We start from the raw sequence: 13,482 nt of genomic DNA on the forward strand, positions 1-13,482 counted from the left end.
CCACCAAAAAATAAAATAAAATATAATATAATTTTAATTCTAGAGATCAGATGCCCTGAAAAACCATTCATTCAAACAGCCACTATGATTATCTTATTGCATGAGACTTAAGTTTGTAACATTTTCACCAACTTCACTGTTAAAGTATGTGGAATGGGCGAGACCTTTGTCATGTGAGAGGGTCTAAACCCACAGCCTTGCTCCACTTGTGCCATTCCCAATACAAATTTTCCATGCACATTTCAGCAGCCTTTGCATCAAGAGCCTTTACGTCCTCTCATGTTCTCCTGGTATCACTAGGAAGGTACCCATGGGAAAGACTTTGCCGTTCACATGTTCTGGGGCCCCACAGAGGCAGCACAGGGCTGAAGTTAGCTCAGCAGCACCTCTTCACCCTCACCCATGGATAATTAAAACGATGAATGGTTTTCAGATCTCTTCTGTAGGGATATTTTTAAGTTTGACAACTTTATCCCTCTCCTGACCTGCTCCACTGCCTTGTCCTTTAATCTTGTCTATAGGTTTCCCCCTTACCACTACTAAATCGTGACTAAAAAAAATTGTTTCCCAATGTTCTGCATATTATCATGAGAAAAATGACCTCAAAAACATCTCAAAGGGCAATTAATTCCTAGGCTACCTTATTCTTATCTACCAAGAAACTATTTTCACCCTCAAATTTTTATAGGTTTCATTAAGAACACATATATTACACATATACATGCATACATACACATACACACACACACCCATTCATAATTTCCTAGGAAAATTTTTTGGCTTTTTGAAACAACAAATTCATACATATGATCCATAGATCTACCTATAAAGTATGTATATGTCAGAAGAATCTCATCTAGGAAATTATCACAGCATTAGAAAACATTCTGAGGCTAGTTATATTCAATTTTGTCAAAATACATTTTAAATGCATTTTTCTTGGGATATATGACATAATATTCTTAAAGCACTGAAATAAATGTGGCACGTATTTGGGAGACACTGTGACACTGACAAATCCCTGAGACAGTATGAACATAGGCAATCCATCTGGAACAGAACTTCCCAGGGCTATGCTGCACATAGCTATTACTGGAAGACTGAACATATTTTCTGCTTACCACTTCCTCTTAAAGGTTACAAGCAAAGATTGAAAATGGTGCTCAGGTTATATAGAAAGTAATGAACCTGAGTCATACTTGAGAACTGGGGAACATGCAAGGTTTTTAAAACACCAACACCTGGGTTTTCAGGCAAGCACTCTCTTCATGATGATGAAGAAAAGAGAATGAGAAGACACAGGTTTATGTCGCTGAAGTATACCTAGCTACCACATTTTAAAATGTTACTATTTTTCTTTGAAACAATTCAGTATGTAGATATGATTTCAAAGTACTACATTAATATACATAATTGGGTACTTCTCCTTACAGTCTCCTCTGCCATTCTCTTACTGAATATAGAAAAAAATCAAGTTAGCAGAAATGTCATGTATTAGTAAGAAAATATAATTTTTAGAATTATAACAGAAAATAACTTTTTTATTTCATTTTAGGTATTTGGTACAGGGATTCACCAGGCAGCTTGGACTTATGGTGATCCTTCTGTTTGCAGCCTCCCCAGTGCTGGGATTATAGGTGTGCACCGCCACACCTGGACTTTGCTCATCAGCTTAGTGCACCCCAGGTGTCCTGACATAGCATATGGGACCAGGGATCAAACTCCGATCCCTGCGCTTGCCAAAGCAGGTGCTTATTCCACTGAGCTATCAGTCCCAGAAAATAATTTTTAAACAAGTAATTTATTTTGTTGTACCCATTTTGAATTGTTAATAGTCATTGTCATTCCAAAGGATTTTTACTTAGCACTCTCAGAATTTTAGGTAACTTCTTAGTGTCTAGAGTGAAATTAATCCTTTATATATTTATTCTTGTTCACTAGATTCTCTAGTCCTTTCATAATCACTATAATCCTAATAATACAATTATTTTTATCCATAATACACTCGAAGGGAGATTCTTACCCCTAAATATAGTAGGATTCCATAGAACATAAATCTCCAGAAAAAGCATCGCCGGAGGGCATTAATAAGTTTTGGATTTTTCTTTGAAACCAACTCTCTATCCCATTCTCTGCAAAGGAATGAAAAATGTGGTCAATAAATTGCATGTGTAAATGTCTGAGTCATCCTATTCTTTTATTTCATTTTCTGAGACAGGGTCTCACTATGTAGCTCATACTGGCCTTGAACTCACTATGTAGTCAGGACTGGTCCTGAACAGTGATCTTCCTGCCTCAGTCTCCTGGGTACTACATTTACAGGTGTGTGCCACCATGTATTTTTTTTAACAGAACTTTGTTTCACATAAGTATATTTGAGAAACGTAACCTAAGTGATTAAGGACAAAATCTATGAAAACTGCAGCACCAACTGCTCACAAACATTTTTGGCAGATTTTGATGCTGCACTATATATTACTCTGAAAGAATTTGGATTCCTGAAAAGCTACATTGTATGTGTTAAAGGAAAAGACCAGGCTTTATAAGAGCAATGGAAAGCTAAAGTATAAGATTAATGGATGCGAACATCAGGCAGCAGTGGGGTCTTGGTGAGTCCAGCCTGTGCCCACCACCTGCACAGAAGCGTTGCTGAGCATCGGACAGTCTCCAGCACCAGTAGCGAGAGCCTTGGTGAGTCCTACTCTGACCCCCACTACAGCAGGAACCTTACTGTCGCGCACGCCACAGCTCTCCCACCACTGCTGAGTGCAGGTAATCACTGAGAGCTTCAAAACTGCCAAAACAAAGGAATAAAAGGCAATCTCAATCCTCTAGCCCACTCAGAACAACTCTAAGATAAGGACATAGAAGAATGTGGAAGTCATACACCTGAAATTTCTGAAATCTAAAGAGAACAATTATATCATGCTATAGAAGAAATCAGATCAGAAATAATCTCTCAGGTGGAAAAGGAAATGACAGCAATCATGAAAGTATTGCTCAGCATATCTAAAGAAGGCATGGATAAAAAAGAGAGGAGAGTAGCAAAATGATGGAAACATTGAACAGACAATGCAGGAAAGATTTAGAATACATGAAATAGATATCTAGGAAATGGAGAATTCCAAGGAAAGCTGGCAAAACTGGTTGAATAAAACTAAAGATAGACTTTCAGACCTTGAAGACAGTGGTGCCGCTAATGAAAGTAAAAGGAAAGGTCCCTTAAGACTAATAAAGAAATAGAAAATAACAATTCAGCAGCCACAAGATGATGCAAAGAGAAATAATTTAAGAATAATAGGTGTCAACAAAAAACAGGAGTCATCACAAATGACATAAAAAGACTATTTGCAGAACTTGCAGCAGAAAATTTCCCAAGCATGAGTAAAGAATCTGACATACAGTTAAGTGAGACATATGAACTCCAAAGAGCCATAATCAAAATAAATCTACATCTAGATACACAATAATCAAGATCTCAGAAATTCAGCAAAAGAACTGTCTCAGTTACTCTTCTCCCATTGCTGGGACAAATACCCAACAGCCAAAATGAAGGAAGGAAAGGTTTATTTGGCTCACAGTTAACTGAAGGTTTCAGTCCATATTCAGCTGGCTCCAAGGCAGACTGGCACATGGCAGAGAGCAACCTTTCAGGGCAGCAGCAAAGAGCAAGAGAGCAAAAGAGAGGGCCAACACTTCAGACAGCTAGCTAGCTTCTCCTCCCTCCTTACATTTCAATGCAAATTAACTGCCCTAGGGCAGGTGCAGCACAATAATCAATATCATCAAATAATCAGTCACAAACTCCAGGAGCTGCCCTGTGACTGCACGAGGCCTTGGGAAGACACTATGCAAAAATGGTAACAGAACAGAATGTGAAAAGCTGTTAGAGAAAAGAAACAGATCACCTATAAATGAAAAGCCCATCAGAATCATGAACAATTTCTCAACACAAGCCTTCAAATCAAGAAGAGCTTGGAGTGAAGTATCTCAGGTCCTGGAAGCAAATAACTTTTAACTCAAATTGATGTGCCCTGCAGAACTACCTATCAAATTCAGTGGTGAGATAAGATTCTTACATGACAAAGAACAACTGAAGTAATTCATGACCTCCAAACCAACCATACAAAGAGTACTGACAGATATTCTAAAAAGAGACAGAAACAACCACAGCTTCAAGAACAACAGAAAGGAGCCACCAAACAGAGTAAGTAATTAAAGAAAGGGGAAAAGTAGGGAACCTACAGCAGGAAAATAACATGACAAAGATAGCCAATATATACCAGTTATAACCATCAATGTAAATGGCCTCAATTCACCAAGCAAAAGAAACAGACAGGCAGAGTGGATTAAGAAACAAAATTCAACAATATATTGTATACAATAAGCACCTTTAACTCAAAAGGAAATTCACAGACTGAAAGTCAAAAAATGAGAAACAATATTCCATGACACAGAAACCCAGAAAAAAGAAGAAGTAGATATTCTGTTGCTGAAGATATGAATTTCAAACTAAAAATGATTCAAAGAGATAAAGAAGTCACTACATACTTGTTAGGGGAAAACTGCAAAAGGAAGAGAGCATAATCATAAATATATATGCATTCAATGTAGGAACACCCAAAAACATAAGATAAATTTTAACAGATTTGAAAAATCAAATCAGTAATAATACAATTGTAATGGGGGACTTTAACATGCCACTGTCACAAAGAAGTAGATCAATAGGCAAAAACTGAGCAAAGAAATAACAGAACTAAACCAAACTTGCAACGAAATGAACTTAGTAGACTTTTAAGAGTGCTTCACCCAGTAATGTTAGAATACACATTCTTCTCAGCTGCACATGGGACATCCTCCAAAACAGACACACACTAGCATATAGAGCATACTTAAGCCAAAGCAAAGGAATTGAAATTATCCCATGCATATTGTCTGACCATAAAACAATGAAACAGAAAATTATTCATAGGAAAAAAACAGAAGAACACCATAAACACATGGAAATTAAATAACAACTTCTTGAAGTTACAGAGGAAATTAAAGAAGAAATTAGGCAATACTTATAATCAAACAAAAATGCAGACACAACTTACCAGGATACAATGACAACTGTCTTAAAGAAAGAAATTTATAGCAGTAAATTCATACATTAGGAAAACAAAAAAGCCCAACTATATGATTTTATACTGAACCTTAAGCTCCTAGAAAACGAAGACATCATCAAGCTCAAAGCCCAAAGAAGGCAACAAATTATAAAGAGTGGAGCAGAAATTTATGCAGTGGAGATGAAGAAAACTACAAAAAATTAATGAAGCAAAGAATTGTTTCTTCGAAAGAAAAATTAAAATTGATAAACATCTAATCAACCTTATTAAAAAAGGAGAGAAAAAAATCAAATTCATGCAATAAGAAATCAAAAGGGTGAAATTACTACAGACCTTATAGAAATTCAGATCATCAGTACCTATTTCCAGAATCTTTACTCTCACAGGATGGAAAACAAAGAAAATGCATTTTCCTAGATATATATGAATTGCCAAAGTTAAATTAAAAAGATAACAAACTCTAAATAACCCAACAATAGGAAGCAAAATTAAAAATATTATTAAAATTATTAAAATCCTGCAAACAACTTAAAGCTCAGGCCCTGATGGATTCACAGGTGAATTCTATAAGAAGTTTAGGGAATTGGCTTTCCACATGCCAAAGGCTAAAATTAGACCCATGTCTATCACCATGCACTAAAGTACAGTCAAATATCAAAGATTTAAACATTAAAACAGAAACACTAAATCTCTTGGAGGAAAATGTAGGTAGAAATCTTAAAGACACAGGGATAGGTAGAAAGTTCATAAATAATCATCAATGATATTGGAAGAGAAGCCATTCTCCTCAACTCATGCCTGGAGGCAAGCATTATTCTGAAACCAAAACCAGAAAAAGACCCATCTAAAAAAGAGAACTAGGGGCCAGGGAGATGGCTCAGAGGAATAAGCGCTTCTCTGACAAGTACAAGGGCCTGAGTTCAATCCCTGGTTCTGCAAAAAAAAAATAAAAAAAAATAAAAAAAATAAAAATCTAAAAAAGAGAACTATAGTCCAATCTCTCTAATGAACACAGATGCAAAAATCCTCAATAAAATACTAGCAAACAGAATGCACCAAATCATCAAAAAGATTATACACCACAACCAAATGAGACTCATCCCAGGAATGCAGGGATTGTTTAATATATGAAAATCAATAAATGCAATACAACACATCAACAAAGCCAAAGACCAAAAAAAAAAAAAAAAGATAATCTGAATAGATGCAGGAAAAGCTTTTGACAAAGTCCAACACTCATTCATGATAAAAACCCTACAGAAAATTGGAATAGAAGGTCTATATTTCAACATGAAAGAAGCCATCTACGAGAAACTAACAGCCAACATCATGTTAAATGGACAAAAAAGAGAAAGCCTTCACTTTAAAATCAGGAACAAGACAAGGATGTTCACTATCTCCACTTTTATTCAATATAGTTTTTGAAACATTATCCAGAGCGATCAGATAAGAGAGAGAAATAAAAGGAATACTGATTGGAAAGGGAAAATTGAAATTATCGTTATTTGCAGATGACATGATGCTCTATATAGAAAACCCCAAGAAGACCACTGAAAGACTTGTATATTTGAAAACTAAATTTAGTAGCACAGCTAGATACAAATTCAATACTTAAAAATCAGTAGCATTTTTGTACACAAACAACAAACACACCTAAAGAGAAATTAGGGAAACCATGCCATTCACAGTAACATGCAAAAAAAAAAAAAAAAAAAAAAAAAAAAAAAAAAGAAATACTTAGGAATCAATCTTACAAAGGACATAAAAAATTTATACAGTGAAAATTATATTATTCTGAGAAAAGAGATCAAGGAGGATTTCAGAAAATTGAACAGTATTCCTTGCTCCTGGATAGGAATAACTGACCTTGTGAAAATGGCCATACTCCCAAAATCATTAGACAGATTCACTGAAACCGCAATTAAAATGCCATTAGTATACTCAAAGAGCTACAAAAAACATTCCTAAAATTCATCTGGAAGAGAAGAGGCCTAGAACATCAAAAGCAATCCTGGGAAACAAAGGAAAAGTAGAAGGCATCACAATCTGTGACATGAAATTATACCACAAAGTTACTGTGACAAAATCAGCATGGTACTGGCATAAAGACAGACCAGAGGATCGATGAAACAGTTAGAATTACCGACACAACTACAAATACATTCAGTCATATTATCTTTGACAAAGGTGCCAAATATGTTCACTGGAAGAAAGATATCCTCTTTAATAAATGGTGCTGGAAAAATTGGCTTTCCACATGCCAAAGGCTAAAATTAGACCCATGTCTATCACCATGCACTAAAGTACAGTCAAATATCAAAGATTTAAACATTAAAACAGAAACACTAAATCTCTTGGAGGAAAATGTAGGTAGAAATCTTAAAGACACAGGGATAGGTAGAAAGTTCATAAATAAAAACCAAACTGCACAGGAAATACTTCAAAGAATCAACAGGGATCTCATCTTTTTGAAGTTTTTGCATATCAAAAGAAATCACTATCAGAGTAAAAAGAAAACCCATAAACTGGGGGAAAAATTGTATCCAATTGCCCCTCTGACAAAAGTCTTCTATCTAGAACACATAAAGAATTTTTTAAAATAAGGCGCCAAAATTCAAAGACCCAACCCCAAAACAGGCATCTGAGATGAATATACACTTCTCAGATAAGGAAATACAAATGGCAAACAAATATATGAAAAATGCGCAACAGTATGGGTCATTCGAGAAATGTTTTCTGTAGAATGGAGACAATGACACTTGCTCTTCAGAGTGGCCAAGGAGAGATGTTAAGCTTGACATGTAATTGGAAGCAAAAATAATGAAATTTTTGTATTTCTTTGACATCCAATAGCCCCTACTTTAAGACTTCCCTTTGGCACATTTATCTCCACATGTTAAGATTTTATGAGTAAATCTATCTCATGCTCTTTAAAGACAGGTAAATTCTCAGAACACAAATATGTCTTTTTCAACTGTAAGAAGGCAAGTCTCAAGAAAATTATTTCTTTCCTTTGTGGTTTCATTATTTAATTCTTCAATCAGTCAAGATTTCAGCAAAAATATAAAATGTTCCTATCTTAACTAGCCATTAGAAATAGGCCCTGTAATATGGGTGTGTGGTGATCATGCAGTGTCTGTATTGGCTATCATCTGAGAAGAAAAAGCACAGCCAAGTGCTTTTCTATCCTCCAAATAATTAATAGTATGAATGTATCACTTCAACTAATAAACCATGATAATACCTTTCCAACTTTTCAGATAGATTGTCAGCAGAATCAGCAGAAGGGATTTGGTATATGTCTGATAATTCCAGGCGCTTTCTGTACCCTTTCTTCAGAATTGGTCTTGTCCAGCTAAAACAGAAAAAGGAGGGGCAGGTATAAATAAACAATTTGTTTGATTGCCAATACAGATTTGGAATCTGACACCAGTTCAATCTTTTGGCATGTTGAAGATATTGTACACATGCAATTGTATGAATATGAGAAGAAAAACCAACTTATATAAATGCCAAGATGCATATTTTAAAAGACACATCTGTACAAAGTACCAGAAGTTCTGAAATAATGTGACTGACATTTTGTCAGAATGGATAAGAAAAATGGTAACTCTTTCCCAAGGGAACAAGCAGATTTCTAAAAAGATATTTAATCAAGACACTTTTATAACAGTATTACAATAACACAAGGTACTCAGTAATAGACTATTAGCTAAATGAATCGACTAAGCCAGAGTGTGCATAGTTTGCATCAGTTTGTTGGATTAATTGTCATGCCTGAAATCTATACTTGAGGTTACGGATCATTAACTTCTTAAGTCTTACCTCCTCATTCTGCACCAGTTCCACATTTCTTTCCTTTAGGCATCAAATTAATAACAATTTACTATAGGAATTAATGAAGCTGGTACAGCAAGGTACTCTGGTATTTTCAAGTATGTTCTTTCTAATCACTATAGGTAAAGCAGTGTAATTTTGACAGAAACAAGATAACCTAAATAGGAAAAGGAAGAAAAAAGGGAAGGAGATAGAGAATTATGAAGTAAATATATCATCTGCAAAGGGATACTTCTAAATGAAATTTGAAATTTTGGGTGAAATTTCACGTACTTCTTGAGGAAAGAAATAAAATTTGAATTTAAGGAATCACAAATCTATACTTTCCTGTTCAGCAACTTTCTTTGCTCCAAAGAATTCTAACAGTCAATGCCACTGATACTATTTGGTATGCTAAGCCACTGAAAACAGAGGCAAGATAAATTCGTGAAAGTGAAAACATTTGTTTTTTTTTTAAATTAACGTATATCTATGGTACCAAGAGAATATTTTCATGTGTGTACTTTGTATGTGTATAATAGGAAAACTTTTTTAGCAAAGCCACTCAGAATACAAGAGAACTGTTATGTCAGTACAAACATTTTGATACATTTCCAGCAAAAAGTCTTGCAGATGGACTTCATTTCCACTCCCATCACTCCCACAAAAAGGTCCAGATTCCACTTCCTTTATTGCCAATTTCTTCTGTAGGCTCTACTTTTTGTTCCTGTTTGCACAATTTTTCTTTCATTCAGATTTACCTGAATTAGGGTCCAGTTCTAAAGCTAAATAACTTCACCAATCTTTTCCTGCTGAGATATGACTATTGCTTGATACATCACTTTTCCCTATTAACAGGAAATTTGCATTTTATCAAGAGAATTATTTAACAACAGGTGGTAATTAGGTTTATTCTTTATTAAATAATGGATGATCAGTGATTATCCATTGATCACTTTTCCTGGAAAACAATAATGAAAATACATGAGCCCTGTCTGAACCCAAAAGGAAAAGGAGTGTGGTGATCATGCAGTGTCTATATTGGCTATCATCTGAGAAGAAAAAGCACAGCCAAGTGGCTCCCCACCCCTGTAGCCAACAGACTGGCTGGAAAGCGGGAGATGCAGGTGGCAGTCAAGCTAGGAAAAACCTGAGACAGCAATTTAGAGTATGCCTTAGCAAGCTTTTGAAAACTAATGTGTAGAAGTTCAAAGGTAAATCTAGAGTTTACAACTAATAAAAACTGTGTGCACATAGCCTTTCCCAAACAGCTTTCGATATATGAGAAATATAACTGCCAGCCTGCTAGATGTGCCCAGTCCATGTACCCTAAAATCAAAAAATGAATTCCAAGTGACAACAGAGGTCAAGAGTAGGAAAGATATATTAAGAAATAGATCCTGAGAGACAGAGGGGTATAGAAAATGAGTTGCCACCAAGGCCCTTTGTCAGGGGTGATTTATACAGCAAAGTCACTGTGTGGGTACAACATGGGTCAGACTTCAACCAACCTGTAGTATGACAAGTACAGCCACTTAATATCAGTCCAGTAGGGAAGCAGGTCACCGTGCAGCACGGCCACAGGGAAAGCACACAGGTAGTTCTGGAAAGCAATGGGTCTCGATACTCTGATCTCCCACCTGGGTGACTGATGCCAGGACTCCCATCTGGAGTTCGAAGACCAGGTGGAGGTAATTCCAGTATAATCCCAAGTTACCTTTACCCGTAGGGAGCCACATAGGCCTGGCCATGCTTCTGCGTCCCAGGGCCTAGGCTCCTGCAGTTGTGCCTCCAGCTACAAGTCTCATCGCTTTAATTTTGTGCTCACTCCCTTTAGAGCCTACTCTCTTTCTGGCTCTAAAGAAGTGTATTAACTTCTATCTAGCTTAGCTACCTCCAATACTTTCGCCATCTATGAGCACATTCTAACTTTTATTTAAAAACTTTCTCAAGTAGGAAGAACAAAAAAGAACCTATTTTAAGGTAAAGAAATGGTGCTCAGAGATACTAAACTGGTGTGAATTACTAACTGGAAAAGCCTAGACTTTTCCACAATCTGCCTTCACTATCACCTTTACCATGCTTAGTCTCCTCAATTCAATAAAATGAATTATGGTGAATTATGTCAGTGTAGGGGAGACCGGAAAGCAGGACCCTAACAGCTGCACACAGTGGTGTTATGCAATGAGCTAATAGTCAATAATCTCTAGCCCGTAAAATAAAGTAAAAAGCTTTTATTATCCATCTACCGTGGCAAAAATAATCTCACCATTTCAAGCTATGAAATATGAAGTCATTAAACTCAGAGTTTGGAAGAGATAAACAATTACTTATTATAATACATCCACTACTCAGATACAGTGAACACAAATAATCTCGAAAGTACAAATAATAAAACTCAGAAAATTATAACTTTTGAGTTTTTATTACTATTGTTTCAATATAATTTATTTAATTATAGGTTTAAATAATTTGATGTTTAATAATGGCTGTCTTTAGCAACAAGTCACAAATTTACTGAATATTCAATAATTAGCTCAGTAAGGAAAATCCAACCAGAGCAGATCACTGAGTACCAGACGTGTAAAAGGCTTAGAATAAACACATGCTGCCCTAGTGGAAGGAAAGGGACTTGCAGAAGATTTAATAAAAAGAAGTGTGTTCTACCCATAGTGAAGGTGGTACTTTCAATGTGCTTTAAATTATTAAACTATAACCCTAACTTTACAAGTGAACAGTATTTCACTACCACTATTATAACCAAAAAGGCATTTTCAGAAATTGAGAATAAATTTTAATCTCTTTCTTAGAGACTGAAATGCATAAACGCAACTCTCTTTGTCTATATCTGACAATTCCCATGTGTACGTGTTCAGCTCACTTCAAACTAACATAATTTGTGTGCTACTTTTATAAAAAGCTTTCTGAATTCTCTGTATCCATTTTAAGAAGTTATGTTACACTGTGACATCTAGTTTTGATTATCAAGAGTGCTGCAACCTAGCATCGTCAAACCAAGCAAAATTCAGCAGTATAATCACCCAGGTAATGTAATTATTACCATTATTTAATATTTCCTGGTAGTTTCACCACAGTAAGCCTGTTTTGTGTCCTGAAACTGAAATTTCATCTAAGGTAAAGTATGAATGATAAAATTCATTAATTTTAGGGTGACTGAAATCGCCACAGAATCAGAGAAATATTTTATTCTGTGAGTTTAAGCCAATGAAACTGAATAAAATTTCTGCCCTACCAAGAAGCTCCCCATTTTTGGCCTCAGACCAGGCATTTTTTATAAATACAAAGCAAGGGAAACAAGACAGCTATACTTAGATACTTTATGAAATATTAACTTATGCAACCCCTCTTCTTTTGAATAATCCTGCATATACGCAACAGACTTGGGCAGAATTTAAGAGTTCCTGATCAGGATTTCCCCTCCACAATTTCTTCTACCAGAAATCAATGAGACAATGTAGGTTGACCATGAACAACAAAACTCCATGAGCTTTTGCCCAGCTTTCCCCATCCCTTCCACACACCTGCTATCTTTGCCTCTCACCTTTAAGTGACTGAATTTTAACATCACTTAGAACCAGGTAATAATCATGGACAATGGACTTATAAACTGTTCTACGTAGCAATTGTGATACTTCTCAAAGTTCTACCTATTTTCAACAGAAGCCAGATATTTATTAATTACGAAGTAGAAGGGAAAGTTTAAAAAAATTGAGATATGTTATATACTGATTTCTCACATGAACGTAATCACCATGCAGTGCAAATGTGTACTAACAAAACCTATTTTTTAATTATGAAAATAGCAGAGACTCAATGTAGATGGATGTTTAGAACTTGTAAATTTTAAACTAACTGATAAAAAAGAAGTCCTAACATCCCAGATAGCACTGTTCCAGTCACTTAACTAAGAGAAGTTTGGGAGTTTACTACAGAGAAAATGTTATTGATTTTGAGGCACACACACATAACACTGTTTTTGTTTTATTTCTTAGAATACAACTTTCAATTTTGTGTAGAGTGCCTTATAATTCGTTATGATAAAAAGAATTTGATAATATTAGCCATGGTTACAAATTTAATTTTCATAAAGCATGTCCTCCTAAAACCAGTAATTAAAGTTTATAGTCCATCTTATTTGACATTTGACTTTTATTAATAGAACAGAGCACCTGACATTTTCATTTACTAAAACTTAAGATGAAGGTATCACATATCAGTCCTTTTCAAGTCAAAATAATTTTGTTTGTATAAAACAATCATGCTTCCACAGTATTTAGCGTTACTTTTTATTTAACTGGCCAAATAAAATGAAATAAGATAGCAAATGCAAACCACCACTGCATGACACTTTTCATAAAAACTGACACATTAATAAACCTCATAGCCTTCTTCCTTTATTTGTAAAATAATTAAAATTTAAAAGACTAAGTAGAAATTAAAGTCCTCTAGGTAGACAGGTTCAAATGCATTTAGAAATTGTCTTATAACCTTAATATATTGACCAAGAATTTGAAAAAGTCCACATAATCAGGAGAGA

General features: G+C 35.2%; 1 protein-coding gene across 2 annotated transcripts in view; it reads right to left on the reverse strand.

Moving 5' to 3' along the window:
* The window catches only part of Cftr (cystic fibrosis transmembrane conductance regulator), a 182,797-nt gene that overhangs the window by 151,054 nt on the left and 18,261 nt on the right, over nt 1-13,482 (reverse strand). For both annotated transcript variants that reach the window (XR_002818877.1, XM_004644850.2), the window contains exons 2-3: nt 8,353-8,463; nt 2,024-2,132 (exon numbers count right to left, since the gene is read on the reverse strand). Coding sequence is in view for 1 of the 2 variants with exons in the window: in XM_004644850.2 (XP_004644907.1) it covers nt 2,024-2,132; nt 8,353-8,463 (220 nt within the window). In the remaining variant the exon portion in view is untranslated. The remainder of the gene's footprint in view (nt 1-2,023; nt 2,133-8,352; nt 8,464-13,482) is intronic.

Source organism: Octodon degus, unplaced genomic scaffold (genome assembly GCF_000260255.1).
Source record: "Octodon degus isolate 3935 unplaced genomic scaffold, OctDeg1.0 scaffold00213, whole genome shotgun sequence".
NCBI classification, from domain to species: domain Eukaryota; kingdom Metazoa; phylum Chordata; class Mammalia; order Rodentia; family Octodontidae; genus Octodon; species Octodon degus.